The 19,689-nt window shown below is 37.0% G+C and overlaps 1 protein-coding gene across 2 annotated transcripts in view; it reads right to left on the reverse strand.

Annotated features, from left to right (window-relative positions):
* Positions 1 to 18,456, reverse strand: part of LOC134805040 (probable peptidoglycan muropeptide transporter SLC46) — a 34,285-nt gene extending 15,829 nt beyond the window's left edge. The window contains exons 1-2 of one of the 2 annotated variants that reach the window (XM_063778335.1): positions 18,183 to 18,456; positions 3,709 to 4,578 (exon numbers count right to left, since the gene is read on the reverse strand). In XM_063778335.1, the coding sequence (XP_063634405.1) occupies positions 3,709 to 4,575 (867 nt within the window). In that variant the 5' untranslated portion in view covers positions 4,576 to 4,578; positions 18,183 to 18,456. The remainder of the gene's footprint in view (positions 1 to 3,708; positions 4,579 to 18,182) is intronic. The other variant, XM_063778329.1, reaches the window with a different exon arrangement.
* Between the last annotated feature and the right edge of the window lie 1,233 nt (positions 18,457 to 19,689).

The following is a 19,689-nucleotide window of genomic DNA, read 5'->3' on the forward strand; positions in this document are numbered from 1 at the left end:
ATTCACAGATTTCGTGCCTCACACGACTATCGAGCACATTGGAAATGAATCTACGGAATTCGAAAAAATATTGTCGCTGAGCGACGAGAAAGTCTGGATAAGGAAAAAGTTACAAAATAAAACTACAACGTTGAATGATAATTATTTTATTCTTAGACTAACACAAGTATCCTGGACATAACGCATGTGAACAAACAAATTGCAAAATTTCCACACGCGTATCCAAGTTTGAATAATTGTCGCCGTGGCGCATAAGTATAGGTACATATTTCATGTTTCGATTAATAAGCAGGATATAATGTTCAAAGTACAAGAAAATTATTACACGGCAAATCCGTAGTCAACTCGAGAAGTGGTGAGCAGCAGCGGGGGCAGCGGCCCATTTGCTGCAAGATATGAAATTTTCTTGACAGCAGTTTGACGCGACGAGAGATGACCATAACAGCGTTTGTCTATGTTGCACCAAACCTGAGTTCCAATAGGTGTACTACCAGGGTTCAGCATCAGCTATCTTGGGTAATGCTCATCATGACGAATCGGGTGTCCAAAACAGCGTGTGCCTATGTTGCACCAAACCTGAGTTCCGCTAGGTACAACCATGGTTCAGCATCAGCTCTATCTTGGGTACTACTCTCCTAAGTGCTCATCAAGACGAGTCGGATGACCAAAACAGCGTGTGCCTATGTTGCAACAAACCTGAGTTCCTTTAGGTACAGCCAGGGTTCAGCATCAGCTCTATCTTGGGTACTACTCTCCTAAGTGCTCATCGAGACGAGTCCGATGACCAAAACAGCGTGTGTTTATGTTGTATTAAACCCGAGCTCCACTAGGTACTGCCAGGGTTCAGCATCAGCTATCTGCTAGCAGCCGCCAGCAACATGCTGAGGTGAGACCATTTCGTGGCACTTTTTCTTTTTTATGTTTCTCTGTATAAGTTTTTATTTTGTGCTCTCCCTCTCCCTCTCCCTCTCCCTCTCCCTCTCCCTCTCCCTCTCCCTCTCCCTCTCCCTCTCCCTCTCCCTCTCCCTCTCCCTCTCCCTCTCCCTCTCCCTCTCCCTCTCCCTCTCCCTCTCCCTCTCCCTCTCCCTCTCCCTCTCCCTCTCCCTCTCCCTCTCCCTCTCCCTCTCCCTCTCCCTCTCCCTCTCCCTCTCCCTCTCCCTCTCCCTCTCCCTCTCCCTCTCCCTCTCCCTCTCCCTCTCCCTCTCCCTCTCCCTCTCCCTCTCCCTCTCCCTCTCCCTCTCCCTCTCCCTCTCCCTCTCCCTCTCCCTCTCCCTCTCCCTCTCCCTCTCCCTCTCCCTCTCCCTCTCCCTCTCCCTCTCCCTCTCCCTCTCCCTCTCCCTCTCCCTCTCCCTCTCCCTCTCCCTCTCCCTCTCCCTCTCCCTCTCCCTCTCCCTCTCCCTCTCCCTCTCCCTCTCCCTCTCCCTCTCCCTCTCCCTCTCCCTCTCCCTCTCCCTCTCCCTCTCCCTCTCCCTCTCCCTCTCCCTCTCCCTCTCCCTCTCCCTCTCCCTCTCCCTCTCCCTCTCCCTCTCCCTCTCCCTCTCCCTCTCCCTCTCCCTCACCCTCTCCCTCTCCCTCTCCCTCTCCCTCTCTCTCTGCCTCTACCTCTGCCTCTACCTCTGCCTCTACCTCTGCCTCTACCTCTGCCTCTATCTCTATTTCTATTTCCACCACCACAAGAATGCATAGATTGTCGAATAGTGCGTTATCTACGCCCGTCTCAAACAGGATAGATAGAGTTAGACCAAGAAAAATCTGCAGCGATTTTGAAAGCCCACGCAGTGCAAGTGTTATTCTGCCGTCATAATCCCGATAATTCACAACAAACACCGATAACGAACTCTGCGAAACATGAAGTCATAAATGTCCCGTGAAAAATGTCGTTCTGACTTTTTGACTATTTTAAGGTTAAGCTACAGGGCAAACCCTTAACCCGATTGTCTTTGTTTTAGGCTCAAATTGTAGCTGACTAAATTGTCCAGAGCCGTTTTTCTCAAATTTTTGATATCATTCTTCGTTTCCAAATTATCGAGCACCAAAATCAAAAATTCGGAAAAAATTGAATTTTATTTTCACTCTTTCGACCATAACTTTTTTTGTTTTTGACTTTCTCGAATAATTATTTTCGCACCTTACAGCTCTCGTGATTATGCGTCTTTTGAGCCTATTTTTTAATATCATATCTTCACAACTTTCCGAGATATAAGGGGATCGCACTTTTTCGTGAAATCGGACCGTATACTGGAGCGAACGAAAAGACATTTCCAATGTCAAAATATTGTCGGGCCATGCTCAGTGTAGGGTTCCGTAGTTAACATCCGGTCAGAATAGGGCAATAGGCTAAATGGGGGCTGATAGTAAGTGCCCCAAAAGCGAATAATAACGCCACAAATTGATATTCTTGCGGCCGCACCACCATTTTATATCGGGTCATTAAATCGGCGAGCTAAATTGGCGTTTGCGTCCACACCTGATTTGATCAGCAATTTAATCAGATTGGTGAAAAATTGTTCTCGTCTGGACCGGCCTTCATAACAATTTCATAATTATATTTTCATAAAATTCAATTTCATAAATCGAAAGTTGTAGGTAACTTAGTTACAAATCAATATTTACCGCACGGACCGATACGGAAAGCCAATATTACATGACATGTCTACATAAAGACATGTTATGCAACGTTTAGTTAGGTACCTACATTGCCCATAAACAGCACACAAAACAGTGTTTATGCAATAAGAACATTTATTAGCATAAAACATGTTTACTTTTAAGCTTACTTTCGTTTACATTGTTTGCAAGTTTAAGGCCAGTAATTGAATTAAATCTCCATTCAATCATGGAGTCCGTAGCATACTCGTCCTGCAGTTTTGCTTTAGATAACTTTTTTAGGGTCCCGTATCTAAAATAAGAAATGGAACCCGTATAGGATGAATTCCTTGTCCGTCCGTCAGTCAAGACCGATTTTCCAAAGAACGCGTACCTAAATGTAAAGATTTGAAATAGTATAACATTCTCAGATCTGTTGTCCCTTGAATTGAAGCTATGAAAAAAATATATATTTTAATATAAGTGTTTTATGTATATTGAACACCTATTCAAAGGCTACTTCCCGTTTAGCCCCCGTTCAAGGCAACCTTTTGTGATAGAAGTGTAGCTACGGAACCCTACACTGAGCATGGCCCTGCATAATCTTGGCTGTTTTTTTAATATAAATAAATACGCATGCTTTGCCTCGTTCGTGAGGACCGGCTTCGTAATTAATTACCTACCTACTAGTTTATCTAGGTTTTTTTTATTTAATTAGTACCTACGTATAACTGTTATATTCTTCATGAATACAATAAGACTCAGAAATTACATTATGAAAACAGATACAAAACGTTGATTGTCATAATTATCATCACGTAATATTATTTTAGTTGCTGTTATTAATACACTCAACAACTGCATTCAGTGAGCGGTCTCTGCGCCCGCTCACCTCGGTGCTGCTAAGTTCAAATGCTCAAGATAAGGCCATCAATTAAATAAATACGTATGCAAACCAGCAATAAACATAACAAGAATATAAAAGGCCATAGCATCTTTCCATGCAGTCGACCTTTAACAGAAGACTTGCATTTCACTAATTGGCTAGAGAACCAATCACGATTATGGAAACGTGCTTAATATTATTAATAAACCTATTACTTAGCTATTTATCTTACTCACCACATTCGCGTCGGGTTTCTTCACTTCCTTGATCCTGAAGAATCCGTACATAAAACTAAGGATGTATAGCGTTGCACTTAAGGAAAACACTCCATACAGCCCTATCTTTCGCACCAAAATCCCACTTAGAGCTGCTCCCACTGGCACTCCCACGGAATAGAAAAGATTTACAACTCCTATTCGCAACGTCCGTTGGTCTTCTGTTGTCACATCTGCTATATAACTGAACACTCCCATGAACATTGTCACCCAGCCTCCTGTAAGAGCAGGAAATATAGCTTCAGTCACTGCTGCTACTTCCACAGGAAGCTGGTAGAAAAAGAAAGTATTCACAATAAGTCCGACACTTGTTAAAAATTCTCCGATTATAGGTAGGAGCATACAAAATTTTCTCTGTCCCACTCTATCACTATAGGCGCCCAAGAATATTAGGATTCCGCAAGGCAAAAAAGATTGAAGCACAGTTTTCCAGCCGGCGACCGATGCTACCAGCGTTTGGACAGCCTCTTCTTCGAACGTATAGTTGGCTGTTTCTCTGCGTGTCAAAGCATCGCATACATGATCTTCAAATCCGAGATTCACTCTACACGCCTTTTCTAAGTATAAGTTTTGTGTAGCCAATGCTGAAAGTACAGATGGCATCACATAGCAAGCGAGAATTGGTTCCACCGTAATAAGAGAAATCATCCGTCTCGCTTTTTGTACAATATCCAAGTCTTTCCAGCCATCGTCAATGTTTTCTGTCTTTTCATTACTTTCTTTGTTTGTTTTACATTTGTTAAAGCTATTCCTTATTACGAGTGTTCCATTTAAGTCATTGCCGTTAATATTAAGATTTTTTTCCGTGGCTTTGGTTTCGACCGCCATTATCTGTAAAAGAAAAAAATATAAATGATTAAATAATTATTTCCTAGTTTGTACTATCCCAACATGGACCTCCGTCATTCGTGCCTATTTGCGCTCCTTTCAAACACTTTATGCTTCTGATTACAAATGCGCTAATACATCTAATACCGGACGCAGTAATCATTTCATTATTGGCTCAGAAGGTACTTAACGTAATCGTCGCTGCCAGTTGACCAGAATTAACTTTACCTAGGTACAATGGTTTTATCTGTTGGGGCATCGTTGTTTCCACCCGAGTTACGAATAAAGTGGGAAGGTATTTGTGTTGTGTATGCACGTGTAAACACATTTTTACAAGCAGGAGATACGACACGGATGTACCTATAGCAAAGCCTTAATGTTGCATCACAATGGAGTTTAAATGGTTCTGGTTCCGTTCATTGATTGCTTCCCGGAGATTGGTTTAAGTACAGTCTAAAAGCATTTTTTTCTATACCTACTTACTCGCTAAAGTACAATGTAAATTAAGATGTCAGTATTTTACTTGTTTTTATCTAAACCTATATGTTCATATCTTAATGCCTCTGGTATATTTTTCTGTATGAATGGAACAAAGAGAAGAAAAAGTTTATTACACGTACTAATGATAAAGGTTTATAAATTGTACGTACGTGTTTTAGATTAGAAAATACTACGTGTTTGTGCTCACCTGCACCTACTAACTAATTAACAATGTTGTTAATCATGGATATATTCTTCATGGAATGTCACATGAAATATTATTTAGGTATCCAGAAGTCAACTATGTAATCATTTTATGTTGACACAGCAGTACTGTTATAGCTACGATACGCGACGGATAAAAGTTACACGATTTAAAATAGGTACGGCTACGGAATTTAATATCAGTACTAATTCGTACCTTGTGATAGTAGTATGAGGTCCCTAGCGGCTTTCATATTGATTGTAACAGTGACATAATGGTACGAAAATTAAATTCTTTGATTGTCCTATAACTGCAAATAAGCTGTCAGGTCAGTCAAACGAATTGCGAACATAGGCCACTTCCACTTGTACCCGTACAAAATGGTACTTGGTCCAATTTTGTCTGGGGAAAGGTCACTCGAGGTGGACATGCATGTTTATTAGAGATCAATTTACTTCGTAGTTAGGGGATCCATTTGTTTACCTCGAATTCGTGGTCAACGTATTCTATGTTTAGATTCCTTGGTTGTTACGTCAGTCGGACGTCGGGCTGTGCTAAGCATGGGGAAAATACAAGTAGCCCTTTCTTCTAAACGCAGAATAGGTACGCTGACCATATAGGTACTCGTATTCGAGGTAAATGGATCTCCTTTTCAGGCAGATTCATACTCTGATAGTAAGTTATGTTAAACTATTTTACATTGCGAACCAAAGGGTTAATGATGTCAATTTTGGTCGAAGTGTTAGGCTAGTAGCATGTTATTTAAGGTGTTTTAAAAATGATTTGAGTACATGTCATCGCTCTTTTTAACCTTACATTTGTTCGATGCAAAAAAACGGAGTTTAATAGTAGGTACATCTGTGTCAGTCTGTGGAATCGTCGCTCCCAAACGGATGAACCGTTTTGTTTTATTCAAAATTCTTTGCTATGTTTGATGGAAACAAAATCACTTGTCTCCGAGATATATCCACTCTCATTGTAACTAGTCACAGTCACAGGATCTCAGGCATCTTAGCTAATATTGGAACTTAGCTTGTGCCGGGTGCTTTTAAATGTTTGCGCCGCCTGCCCTCTCGGTATCGAGTTAATGAATACATATTAGTAGTAGTATATTTCAATATTTTTATAAAACTCATTACAACCTTACCCGAAAATCCCCGCATCGCATTATTACATTCGACAGCGTGCAATGACATAGCACTATTAGATTTGTAAAATTGGCTGTGTGATTCCGGCCTATGGTCGCGACTTGTCGGACATGCGTTTATGTGACGACACCGGCTTTTGTGAGGTCGCGCGCACAATACGAGTACAACGGCGCGACAAAAACTTGACAACGCGATGTCATCAAATCGACCTTGTTCGGCTGATTCCGCGTTCATGATTAAGAATGAATGCCAAAGTTGGCGGAATGATTCGGCTAAATATTGTTAGCTTCGTCTAATAGGCTTGATTAACATCCCATTGATTGATTGGTGAGGCATCAAAAAAGTTCATAATTTCGAAAGGAGAATGGAAATAATTTACACTCGATACGATCGGTATTTACATTGTAGTTAATCATTATCAGTGACCATAGAATTCGATTCCCACTGGCTTGCCTATTTAAAAGCACCTTAAGGATGACTCACGCTAGACCGGGCCGTACCCGGGCCGAGGCGTCCGACATATCATTTTCTATGACCGCTGATCGGTGATCACGTGGTGCTTCTTATAGAAAACAAACCGCTGGAAGCTCCGGCCCGGCCCCGGCCTGGTCTTGCGTGAGTTCATCCTTTATCTGGCACTTTTTGATGTTAACACTAGTAGTTCGCCCCGAACTAGCGGTTTGGCAAAAATTATATACTTAGAGCAATTTTGTTGCACCTACTTACTCTCGCACTATAGGCGGCATTGGATCAAAAATCGCGTGCATTTATTGCAAGGTCTGTGGAGCCCTTAACTGATAGATTTAAGTCACCATATAGATTAAAATAAACTGTATCTGTGGTACCTAAGCCGAAATATTTCCTGTCAAATGTCAAATACCTATATTATGTTTATTTTTATCTTGCTAATTATTTCAAAATGGTAAATTTAAAAACGATATTATAAAAGTGTAAGCCGAGCACTTTCATTTGATACCAAACTCGACCATACTTTCTTGCAAATATAATGACCAGAATAGCAAGCCCCCTCACAAACAGCTTTTTGGCCTTCTAAGCTTTTCTAGCTCAATAATTTAATGACTAAAATATAATGCCCTCGACTAAGTACATGTTTACCCAATTTCATTTAAATTAGAACAAATTTACTTTAGTTCTTGAGTATCAAACTATCTTCTGACAGTTCAGCTTAAAAACATCGAAATGCCGGGACGTGCCGCTAGCCAGCCACGTGTTCAAAGATGAATGTAAGAACTTCGTTCGCTTCGTTCGCTCGTTCGATAAGCCTTTACCAAGCTTTTTAGGGCCGATACGTACAGACGGACCGCAACTCGACTGCAATTTGTATGAGAATTAACTGCACGCCGACTACACGCCAGCTGCAACGTCGGCGTGCAGTTCCCATACAAGCTGCATTCCGTCTGAACCGGCCCTTAGAGTGAGACCGAGATAAGCCTGCAACAATTTTAATAGCACACGGTCTAACTCTAGCAAGCAGCTTGTCTAACACAAGCGCGGCCTTATCTTCGTGACAAACTACGTATAACCTGCAGCTTTTATTGATTAAAATACCTTTGTCTAGCTCAAAACTTAATCGATCGATTTCCAGTAAAACTATAAAGCAAAAGAGTGATTAATGTATATAAATTGATAGCCATATAAAATTATTATTAGCTTTAAAAGTGAAGGTCTATCTATTCACTCTAAATACGGACTAAGTACTTCATATAATCAGGATAGAACTTCACTTCAGGTAAGTTCGTTTAATCCTATAATTATTAGCTTTAAAAGTGAAGGTCTATTCACTCTAAATAACCCTTAGCTTATAGGAATTGGTACAAAATACCAGCTGAATTGGAGGTATTTTCGATACAAGCTCAATCCAAACTCAATAAGCGTGCGTAGTTTTATCTATTAGGTACAGAATTAACTTCTATACTTACATAGCCTAAGTAAAAAAATCTGCTATGATATAGTCGTAAATATCCTTGAAGAATTTCAATATTATTCCCCCGAGCTTCGTTCTCCTCACGACCCTCAGCACTCTGAGGGTCGTGACATCCTACGTGGAACACATGATTGATGATTCCAGGTCGCAGATTTCCAGCCTATCCGATCCGTTGCGACTTCTAAGGCATCATGGATCTTGATGGATAGCGATTTGCTAACCTGGTCGGACCATCGCGTTGGACTGCGGCCCCTTCTCTTTCCTTCTACCGAACCATAAGCTTTCCAGGTTGTCTCAAGTCTTCCTGGCTATGTGTCCATCAACATTATTACACTACACAAATATTAACTTTTTGTAACAACTAATTATCACATTATTATGTATACTACTCAAAGTCTCAAACTATAGTCTCTATATTTAGGTATTTAAATAAAAGTAAAAAAAAGTTGAGGGTAGATAAAAACATTACCTACATGATCAAATAATGTAGGTTAAAGTCAGGTCTTGCAGTGACAGATTCAGGCGGTTTTGTATTTGGTTGGTTAACCAATAAATGATATAACTACCCGAAAATTTACAAATTATTTGTTTACTTTTATTTAAGTACCTATATAAAGATACAGAGTAGGTATAGTGAGGAAAAACCGAAAATGTGTGAAAATACACATCCAAAGTCGAGTTAGTATTACCTGCCTAATTAAGTGCTAAATAGGTACTTATTTTAAGCCCAAATATTCCGGGGACGGGGACCCATAGTTAACATATGTAGGGCACACAGAGCAAGAGCAATATGACATCTGCTAGCCTACCGCGAAAATCTAAATTCGCAAATTGCGGGCATCTTTCTCTGTCACTCTAATTACGCCTTCATTGGAGTAAAAGAGAAAGATCTTCGCAATTTGCGAAATTCGGTTTTCGGCAACCGGCAAGTTTCCGTGCGTGTTTATGCAGAGATCAAAGAGCCTACGGTGGAAATAAAAAAAAAACGTAATTTCGTTATCTGCCTCTCAATCACTGTTGCATATTCTAGCCATAGAGAGGCAGATAACGAAATTTCGATTTTCACGGTAAACCCTCAGTAGCCGTGCTGCTCAAACTTTAGTTAAATAGCTAATATCTCTTAATTACTATATTTCGAAGCCTGCGATTCTGAGAAGATGGAATATTGAATATAGTACCTAAATGAAAATATGGAGTTTGAGGTCGAAGACACCTAGGTACTAAATAGTTATTTACACACTTACATTGACATAGGTAAATTTATTTAGAATAAACAAATGGATTTAAAAATAGCTTCAAACCAAAACAGTCACGAAGATTCGAATAAATGTTTGAACAGGATATTAACAATCTCTATTGTTGTTTATTCACATAAGTACTCACTTTTTTCAAAGTTTTTGTGACCAGTGTGGCGACGTTAACGAGTTTGCGAATTACGAGACTGTATTTATATGTAATAATATATTTTATATGATTTGATATTATGGCTGTTAACATTTTCCGACTAATGTACTATCAGACATTAGTAAAATTATATGAATAAGGAATTACTACTTAGGTCATACTGAAAATCCCTGTAATCTTATAAACTGTAGTAGATATATACTTAACGTTTTCTTTTTATATTTCCTTTTCTTAACTCTTTCTTTTCAATAGAATCATCCTGAAAAGAATTAGGCCCATTTTCCTCAGGCGCTTTTTGTATAAAAAATTGAGCCCTCAGTTATTTTGTACGGCATTTGTGGGGTATTTATTTAATTTGCTGATATATGTGACTTTTTGTACTAATTACTATTGAGCATACAGCTGCGATTTTAGTTTGTTATGTCGCTGTTAAAATACTTCTTTCTCGATTATCATCCGTATGATTAATATGAAAGCCATTCAATTTATAAAACCTACCACAAACAGTCGCACGAGAACTGCATGTGCTTCATTATAAGATAATCGAAGCCTGGTGTTAATTTGCTGTCGACTGAGGGCACATTGAAATGCGTATAAATCTCGAACACGAATAAATAAAAAATTATAAAAACGCTGGATTTCTAATTTTCGAACTGCCAGCATTCCTAAAATACGCATCACGCTCAATCAACCTTTTTTTTCACTGCGTCATCTCTATGTGGCTCTTTAAAATAGGAAACTTACAGTATTTTCAGATTCCTGACTTCGTATATAAAAGTTAACCGTCGTAAAATAAGTCATCGTGACCGTGTTTATTTATATTCCTGTGTGCATAGAAAATTTTCTATTTTATACTTTTTTGTTATTCACTCAAATGAATAATCAATAATAATCGTCTGCAATAACTAGTAAGGTTCAGAAGATTGTGGCGATAGTAAAAACCTTTGTTTGTTAGGTAACCTTAGTTTAAACAATATAAAGGTCTTTTACACAAAAAAACTAATTAAGCATTTTATTTATAGGAAGTCAAAACAACAACAAAAAGTTATTTTATCGGAGAAGAATATTCTTCAAGTCAATTAATTTAATTTACAAAAGTTTTACTACGATATGCCCATTACTAAAGGGGCCCACTGATTACCAGTTCGCCGGACGATCTCAGCCTGTCAGTTAAACGTAAAATTTGACAGCTCCGAACTCCGAACAACTGACAGGCTGATATCGTCCGGCGAATGAAGCTGTCATAATCGTGCTATTAGGAATAGGGTGGGAATAGGTATATGGGGATGATTTAATTAATCAATAGTAATTGAAGTCTTGCAAACTATAGTGTGTTAATTTTCTGTTTCAGGTACATTAAAAAAATTGTAATTTAGTTTTGTAATATTTGTTATTACCTCGCCCTAGTAAAGAACCTAAATTGGGACGGAATGTTTAGCGATTTATGGTGCCATAAATTTAATTAGCAATCTCGAGGCCTTTCTTGAGGGACTGTATGGATTCGAATTCTGAGTTTTTGACTAAAACGAACATATTATCGAGATATCTTTTTCTCGTGTTAACCATTTGGACGCCAATGACCGATATATCCGTACCGCAGGTCCAACGCCAAAGACCGATTAATCCGTCACAGACCACAGAGCAACATAGACCTATGCATATGCATTTATTAACTTTAAAGTTCAATTTCAATTTTGACACTTCGGTGACGTGGCGTCCGAGTGACAGCTTTTGTGTTAGTCACGGCGTCGAAAAGGTTAAACTCCCAAAAATATAAAATAATAATCTGAACAACACGAAACGATTTGGATGTACCAAAGGTATTGAATGCGAACATACAATTAGGTAATTTAATTCAGTCACATGTAGTATGAAAGAGCATGATCAACTACTTAGCAATTGTGGAACAACAATAGCGAGCCTGGGACAAGGCCATACAAATGTCATTAAAGGGAGATAACATCGCATTTAAGTCTTACTCGTATTTTGCATTCATTCTTTACAGGTGAACACAAAACATTAAAATTGCCATGGCGTAAAGCATCCTGCTTTTTCCAATATAAATATAAAACCTCATCAAATCTGTAATGACAATCATCTTTTTTTAAGGTGTGTGTTTTTTATGTTGTTAGGCTACTGTATGTCCATTTTATAAATTTACTTGAATACTTTACAAGTTAAGTCGACGTTAAAAATAGGTTTACATTTTTCGCCTTATTACAAAGGAGTAAGGTGCAAAAGTGTAAACATATTTTTGGCGTCGACTGTACAACCTTATACACTAACATACCTACATATACTTTGCTTTGCTCGTTGTCGCTCCTATCTTGCGATTTTGTAATTTATACTTTTTTCACTAAGGCATTAATGAACTTAGTAAACACCAAGACCCTTATTCATAAAACTTTACGGGCCTGATTTAGTTAAATTATGTTTTATCCCTTTCTTACAAATACATAAGTCAAAATGACAGATAAGGACAAACGATTATTAGATAATTGAGGTTTGTAGCGCGTTTATGAATAAGGGGGTAAATATTTTGGACTAACAAAGAACAGTTCAACGTAATGTATACCACTAACTTAAACTGAAAAAACATTTAGAGAAACTAGTTTTTACTGGAGAAAACGTGATTAAACTTAAAACAGTTATAACGGTAACATAATATAATAATATCCATCAAGCTTATTATATTAGTAACTTGAAACTGTTAAGTCGATTATATCCAATATTATGTTGAAGTCTGGGTAATTTTTATTCGGTAAATACTTGTCGCCATCCTTATCCCAAATGCTTTAACAAACTCTTTACCTACTAACCTATGTTACCAAAACGGAAACGGAAAACAAAAAGAAGACATTACTCGTAATTGTCTCTAAAAATAACTTCAAATTACCATACCAAACATACCTATCTCAAATTAAATTTTCCACCTCTTATAGTTTAAAACATCCACATCATGCCTTCAAAACATTAACTACTGACCTCGTGTCGATTTGACAATTACGAGTAATGTCTTCTTATTTAAAGCACAGTTAAATAAGAAGACATTACTCGTAATTGTCTCTAAAAATAACTTCAAATTAAGTTGTGCAGGTACAGGTTCAAATGTTAATTTATCCTCTAGAACATACCTATCTCAAATCGGCACGAGGTCAGTAGTTAATGTTTTGAAGGCATGATGTGGATGTTTTAAACTATGAGAGGTCGAAAATTGCTGGCTAAATCATCATCAGAAACGCGCATCACCTTGACCACCGCGTAAACCTTCTGCTGGTATGCTTTGAATCTACACGAGAGACTTAGGTACCGGCATTTAAAAATAGTTAATAGTTAGTTAAGGTGCAGTGGGTTCAGCCAGCAGATTTTTTTTTTAATCGTAGCGTCTTTTAGATCATAATACAGTTGCCAAAAAAATAAGAATAGCGATCGTGACCTGTCTCTAGTAACTTCATCTGTCTATGCGAAACCTGATTAAACAACATTCGCTCAATAGAAAAAAATTTGGAACATACGGCTCGATTTGGAAAATGAATTAGATTTCTACTAGACTTCAACAAGTTACAATACGGATAATTTAAAGATATTTGTAAGATAGATATGTGAAAATTGACGTTTCCTCGATTCTGGAGGTCCTCTTGAACGATTTCGACAAGTTATGACTGAGATATCCAAGTCACATCTAGTCGATATCTAATGTAGATCTAGTTGATCTTTAAATCGCCTCAAGATCTTGTGATTATCTTGAAATCCAAATAGGCCTGTAAGGTAGGTCAAACACGACCCATTTAAAAATTGTAACAATTTTTGCACACAAGCTAAAATAATGAAAATAACAATTCAGATATTATTATATCCGCGATCCCGGGCCGCACAGCCGTCTTGCTCACGCTCAGTGAGAGTGAGAGAAGAACCTGAACTCACATTATAATAATTAATAATAAATTCCTTGTGTGCAACAATTGATAAAAAAGAGCCCCCGCCCCCTAAATTCTAAGTTCCAGACCAAGTGCCTAGGGACCTAGGTCTCTAAATCTGGGCCTGTACACAGCTACAGTTACGAGACATAATGACAAAACATGCATGGTAGGTTGCTAAAAATGAACAAGAACTTTGATCTAGCCTTTCCAATACCAAATCATGTGGACAAGGTTAATGTAAATTGCAAAAATAGACCAAAGTAAACATTTAGAGCAGGAAACGAAACCGCTCTGCGATGCAATAAGAAGAGAAACAGGCTATTATTTTTGTGTAATTGAGTAGAATACGACTGCATTGCAAACAGTAGGTTTCATCCGTCTCGCACAGGCACCTCACACCATGTTCGCACCTCAGGCAGTTTTATAATTCCGTTTGTTGTTTTATGTACATAATAGAAATATTTCAAAATTGGCAATAAGCGAACGAACTAAAATACGTACCTTCACTAACAACATTATTTGCTCATAAATATTTTTTTTTTTGCCTATTTTTTTGGTTTGGATGATTATAAAAATACAAGTTTTCCAATTGAAACTGCCTGCCAAATGTATTTTACGAGTAACCACCGTGAATTCAGGAATTGTTGTAGATGTTAACATTCTTATCAAGAGCCATGAACTTCTTTAATTATTCCGATTAACCTGGTTTATTTGCATACATACAACTAAAGTAGAATATCCGTGCTACGAGTATTTATGGAAAATAAATAAAATCACTTTTTCTCACATATCTAGTTTAATTTGGTACTTACTTGCTTATCGTTATTTGTGTAGAGTTAAAGTACAGGTAATATTTATCGGTAGTTAGGTAGTATTTGATGGTGATTAAGGTCATATAGTTAAATACTATAAAAGGATAAAATCACTTAATTAAGATAGCCGATCGTAAATGTCGTAGTGGGAATAACATCAGTAGAAGTTCTGTTTCGCACCATTAAAATAAAATAATTGGATATATGTATTATGAATCGTGTACCTAGATATGGTTCTCACTGTTGCTTTCTACCGCTTGAGTCCTACAAATATTATACCTACATGTAAAAGTTTAGATGTTTGTTCCTACCTCACGCGAAAACCGCTGGACCGTTCTATGAAATTTTGCACATAAATTGTTAATAAGTACTTATAACATAGAAATAGACTTAGGATAGGGGTGGCAATTTAGTAGGTACGAGAGTGGGTAGGTAAATATGTTCGGCTGTTCTCTTATACACGTCCCATTTCTCGACCGATTGTCGTGAAATTTTGTGAGCAGGTTCAATAGTTCCTCGATTCAATGTGTTCTTTTTGTCGATACTGTTTTTGGAAATGTTTCAAAATGGCGGAGCTTATGAGGACTAAATCGTACTTTAAATTGCGGTAGAAACCAAGGGTCCGTAGTAGAAAGTTTTATTATTGATTAGAAAATGGAGTTAAAAGTTTTAATCACTTCTACGCTAACAATGTCGCGGGCGAAAGGCTAGACTAATATAACCTTTATAATTATGTTAGTCCTTTAAGTACCGTTACTTAGATAGTGTCCTAGAGCCTAACCCGTTTAATATATGACCTTGAAATTTTAAACATATATTTTGCTAATGTTATAATACTAATAATATTTGACTCCTCCCCTCCTGTAATAATATTTAAAGTATAATAAAATAAGTAATATTAAGTAAATAAGTAGGTACATATAAAGAAGCTTTGTTGAAATCGAACTCCTTGACATGATAATATAATAAGGTCGGAAGTACATTGAATTTCTTTATTTGCCATAAATTGCATTATACAATTTATGGCAAATAAACGATTGTATAGGTATAACATAAGATGGTACAGTTTTATAACCATTTTTGTTTTGTCTCAATACAATTGAAGCTATTTCTATGATCAAAGACGCGGGCGGTGGTTAGTTGTATTTTATAACTTTTTTATTTGTGTTCTGTTTGAATAGTTTATGTGACAATGTTCTTAGCAATTCATTTCACATAATGTTGATGGTCACTTAACACTTCAAGCGCGAAATGTCGTCCAGTATCTAGTCTAAACTATAGCTGTATCTAAATATAGCTTATAGACTTAATCTTTTTGCACGGCCAACTTTATGACCGCGAAACTCGAAGTAGGTAAGTAGTAAGTACTTACGTAAATTTCAAGCAACTATCTGCCCCTCTAATTACGTACCTTATTTGGAGGAAAAGAGCAAAATGGCCGAAATTTGCGAACTTCGATATTCGCGGTAGGCCCTCAGTGTTTCAAATCGACGTGGTGTCATATTCATAACATTAGTAGGTGCTATATTATGCTTAATTATGTATATTATCGTCTTTAGTTCTAGCAGACTGTAAATAGATATTTATTTTATAAGGAAGCGAAATTGTTGTTTAATCTCTCGTGCTTATTGTTATTCGTCATGCTCGTTATTATTAATACCCGAGCAAGCGAAAGATTCCAAATTCGTACAACGAGCGTAGCGAGTGATTAGATTAATGGAATCTTGAAAGTTACAAGGGTTAAACAAATTTTGCCAACCGAGTGAAACTCAAAATTTTTCACTACGCCAACACAAGGACACTATAACTGTAAAATATCTAACAAAATCAAAGCAAATGGATTCAAAATGAATTATTAGGTACATAAATATTTATCATTCATAGTCATAATTAAAGAGTTAATTCTATCAGCCAACATAAGGAAACAACTCAAAATTTGTGGATAAAATGCAACTTTCTGACCATTTAAGAGAGCCAGCTGGTGAAAAAAATATTTGTATACGACAAAGGTTATAAAATCACACATAATAAGTAGTTAAACTTAAAATACTTATTTAAAACTAAGAAGTCCTATCGGAAATTGGCATTTGACGAAACATTCTTTTTAACATTTGTGTATTTTGGTACTTGGACGATATGAATAAGTCATTACGACATTCAGCCATTTAAAAAACAATTACAGTTAGGCGTTTTTGGACTAAGTGGTTTTGATATTTAGGACAAATGAAGAGAAAAAAATGGCTTAATGCTATTTACGTGCAATGCAATGAAACCAAAGCGCCAGTATCCTACGTCTGTCGAAAGACTTTCCAGGTCTTGGCAACATTTCTACTGTGATTGCAAAATGTACATAATTATCTAACTAATCCCGATAAAGGACATTGACGACATTGTAGATTTGTTATTTTTATGGGGCCGTTACTGCATATTTCGGTACAGAAGCTCTAACGTTTCCAGCACGACATGAATGGAAGACAAACGTAGTTTACAGTTAGACGATTTACGGGTTAAACTATTTTCCACAAATTAGTATACCTATAATTTATAATACCAATTAACATCTATTTTACATACTCGCTTTCCTTTGTTATACTAATTCAGATACTGTAAGTACCCATTACTTTAAAAAAGTTATGGTTGCGATGACAGTGTGATGTAATCTTACTTTATTTGGTATTGTACTTAGTAGGTACTTATTTATTCATAACATATGATATGACATAAGAATCTCTAATATATTATTTAAAATGCAGTTAGCGATGTTTTATGTAGTTTGAAGTATTATTTCAATAATTACTTTCAGGTAGGTAGTTAGATATTTGCTTTTATGAGTTTTCACATAAACACAATTCTATTAAAAACTCGGTTCAGTGCTTGCTAAGAGTAAGTTAATTAGTGTAAGGCTGAACCAGCGTTAACATTTGCGTTAGCCAAATATACTTTTTGGGAAAAAAAATATATCCTATAAGTAGCATTTACCTATCATTGATAAGTAGTATGTACATATTTCTTCCTTATAGTATTTTTTTTAACAAACCAAAGAATATAAGTACGTTAGATTGTTAGACTAAGTTGTCAATTGTCTTTCATGATATACGTATATTGTCATTAGGCTTAGGTGCATAAAAAAAATTAAGTCCTCTTAGCGGTACTTATAGTAAAATAGCATCAAAATGTTGAGCGGCTTCGTATACCTACTGACTCATGTTTGAGAAACATAGAAACGAACCTGCCCACTTTCACAAAAACTACGCTTAAAAAGTTAGATTGTCCACAAAATAACATTTTTCTTACTAAGTTGGCATTGAAACTTTTCCAAGTGAAGTGCTTCTGAGTAATTGACAATGTAAACAAACATCGCGTTATTTGACACATTGATGTGGACTTGTGGAGGTGAAGCGGGGCCGTTTGTCGACAATAACGGAATAAATAATACAGGAGCGTGAAAAATTGTATTTAAGTACATATTTATATTTATAGGTAATGCTTACTAGTCCGGGCTATACATTTCTTGTTAAATTGAAGATAATAAGTACCTTTTGCGGATATCTTTCTCCATTCTATCATGTTTTTTCTCCCAGAAAGCGAATCAAATTTTGTTTTTAATACAATAATCCACGGTTATCATACATAACGAGCATTCCGTTCCTAAATTTCATTTACAATAAAATCTACAATCGAAGCTCAACTCACCACTTATCCTTATTAAGAAATTGCTCACAACCAAAATATCATCACTACGTCACTAGAAATTGTAGGTCCCGTTTGATGTCAAAGGTCTCAATTCAGGTTTAACGCATCAGTATTGCGAATTGAGTACTTAATTTGAATTTATGCAAATTTCGCGCGTCGACCGCTGTCCCTTGCGCGCGCGTTCGCTACAAACGGTAACGGTTAGGTGATTGCAGTTAGTTCGCACCGGCTCACACTCTTAACCATTTCGACAAGTCGGTTATGAGCGGATGTCCATTCCGACTAGCGAGCATCGGCTATGGCGATAATAAACTATCAGACCGCGTGACGTTCGATTGCCGCATTTCTTTTCTTTTTGACTACCGATGATTGGACCTTTGGGCTTTGGAGCTGTTTCGGCATCGCAAAAAAATGCCCAAAATTTTTGTAACAAATATTACCCAACTTCCAAGTGTTATTATTTAAAAAAAAGAGACTTAGACTTTTCTATACACAATTTTACAAAACAAACTTTTGCTCTATTTAGACCATACAAATCATCCATTATCCATCAAGTCGGTCGAAAAGGTCTACAACTGACAGAAGTCAGACAGATAAATTTTGAATTCCTGAATCATTTCATCATCTTAGACATCTTCATCAACAACACAGATTAGTTTATTCTCTGGATGAGTTCGTAGGATTTTGCACGAATATGTCATACCTAGATATAATGAGACCATGAGTGTCTTCTCTTAAAGCAAGTGAATGTGTTGTGGTCATAGGAATTTTCCATCCCTGTATATGGCAACCCGTCAATCCACACGATTTTATTAAGAATCCATTAGCTCCAGCTCGTGTGTTCAATCAGTAGCACTTTAGATTCTGAGGAACGTTATACTACTCATTGTAATCCCAGTCTACCCTACTTCATGGACTACTGTCACATAATTTTTTATTTATCAATGTTTACCAAACTTTCGTTATTTACCAATGGTTAAATCCTTTTTTTTGCGACTTAATTGACTTGACTTGGCATATCCAATTTTGTTTAATTCCTATTCTGCTTATTTCGTGTTTAATCTTGGGTTTGGTAAAGGAGTGTTCTAGTTAGGTAAATTACCATCGCCTATGGGTACGTCGTTGCGTATGGACAACTTCGTCTTGACATCTTTTAGAATTAAAATCTTACAAAAAGCATTCAATAAATCGAAAGCCCATTTTTCCTGACCATATCAATTATTTGCAACCGTTTATTTAAATAAACGGTTGCAAATAATTGATTGGCCTGTTCGTTTCTTGAGAAACGAACAGGCCAATTCGAACGTACATACATCACGATATCAGAATGATATTTGCATTTTGTTATTTAGTTATAGTGCGTCTCGCCGGCGCCAGTACATGTACGGACAAGTACGAGCGAAATACACGATATTTGAATGACATCAGTTAGATGTAATTTTATTCTAATGTCAGTGTACGTTCGTATTGGCCTGTGTATCAAATCGGATTGTAATTTTAAAGTTTA

This window comes from Cydia splendana, chromosome 2, assembly GCF_910591565.1.
Source record: "Cydia splendana chromosome 2, ilCydSple1.2, whole genome shotgun sequence".
Taxonomy (NCBI): Eukaryota; Metazoa; Arthropoda; class Insecta; order Lepidoptera; family Tortricidae; genus Cydia; species Cydia splendana.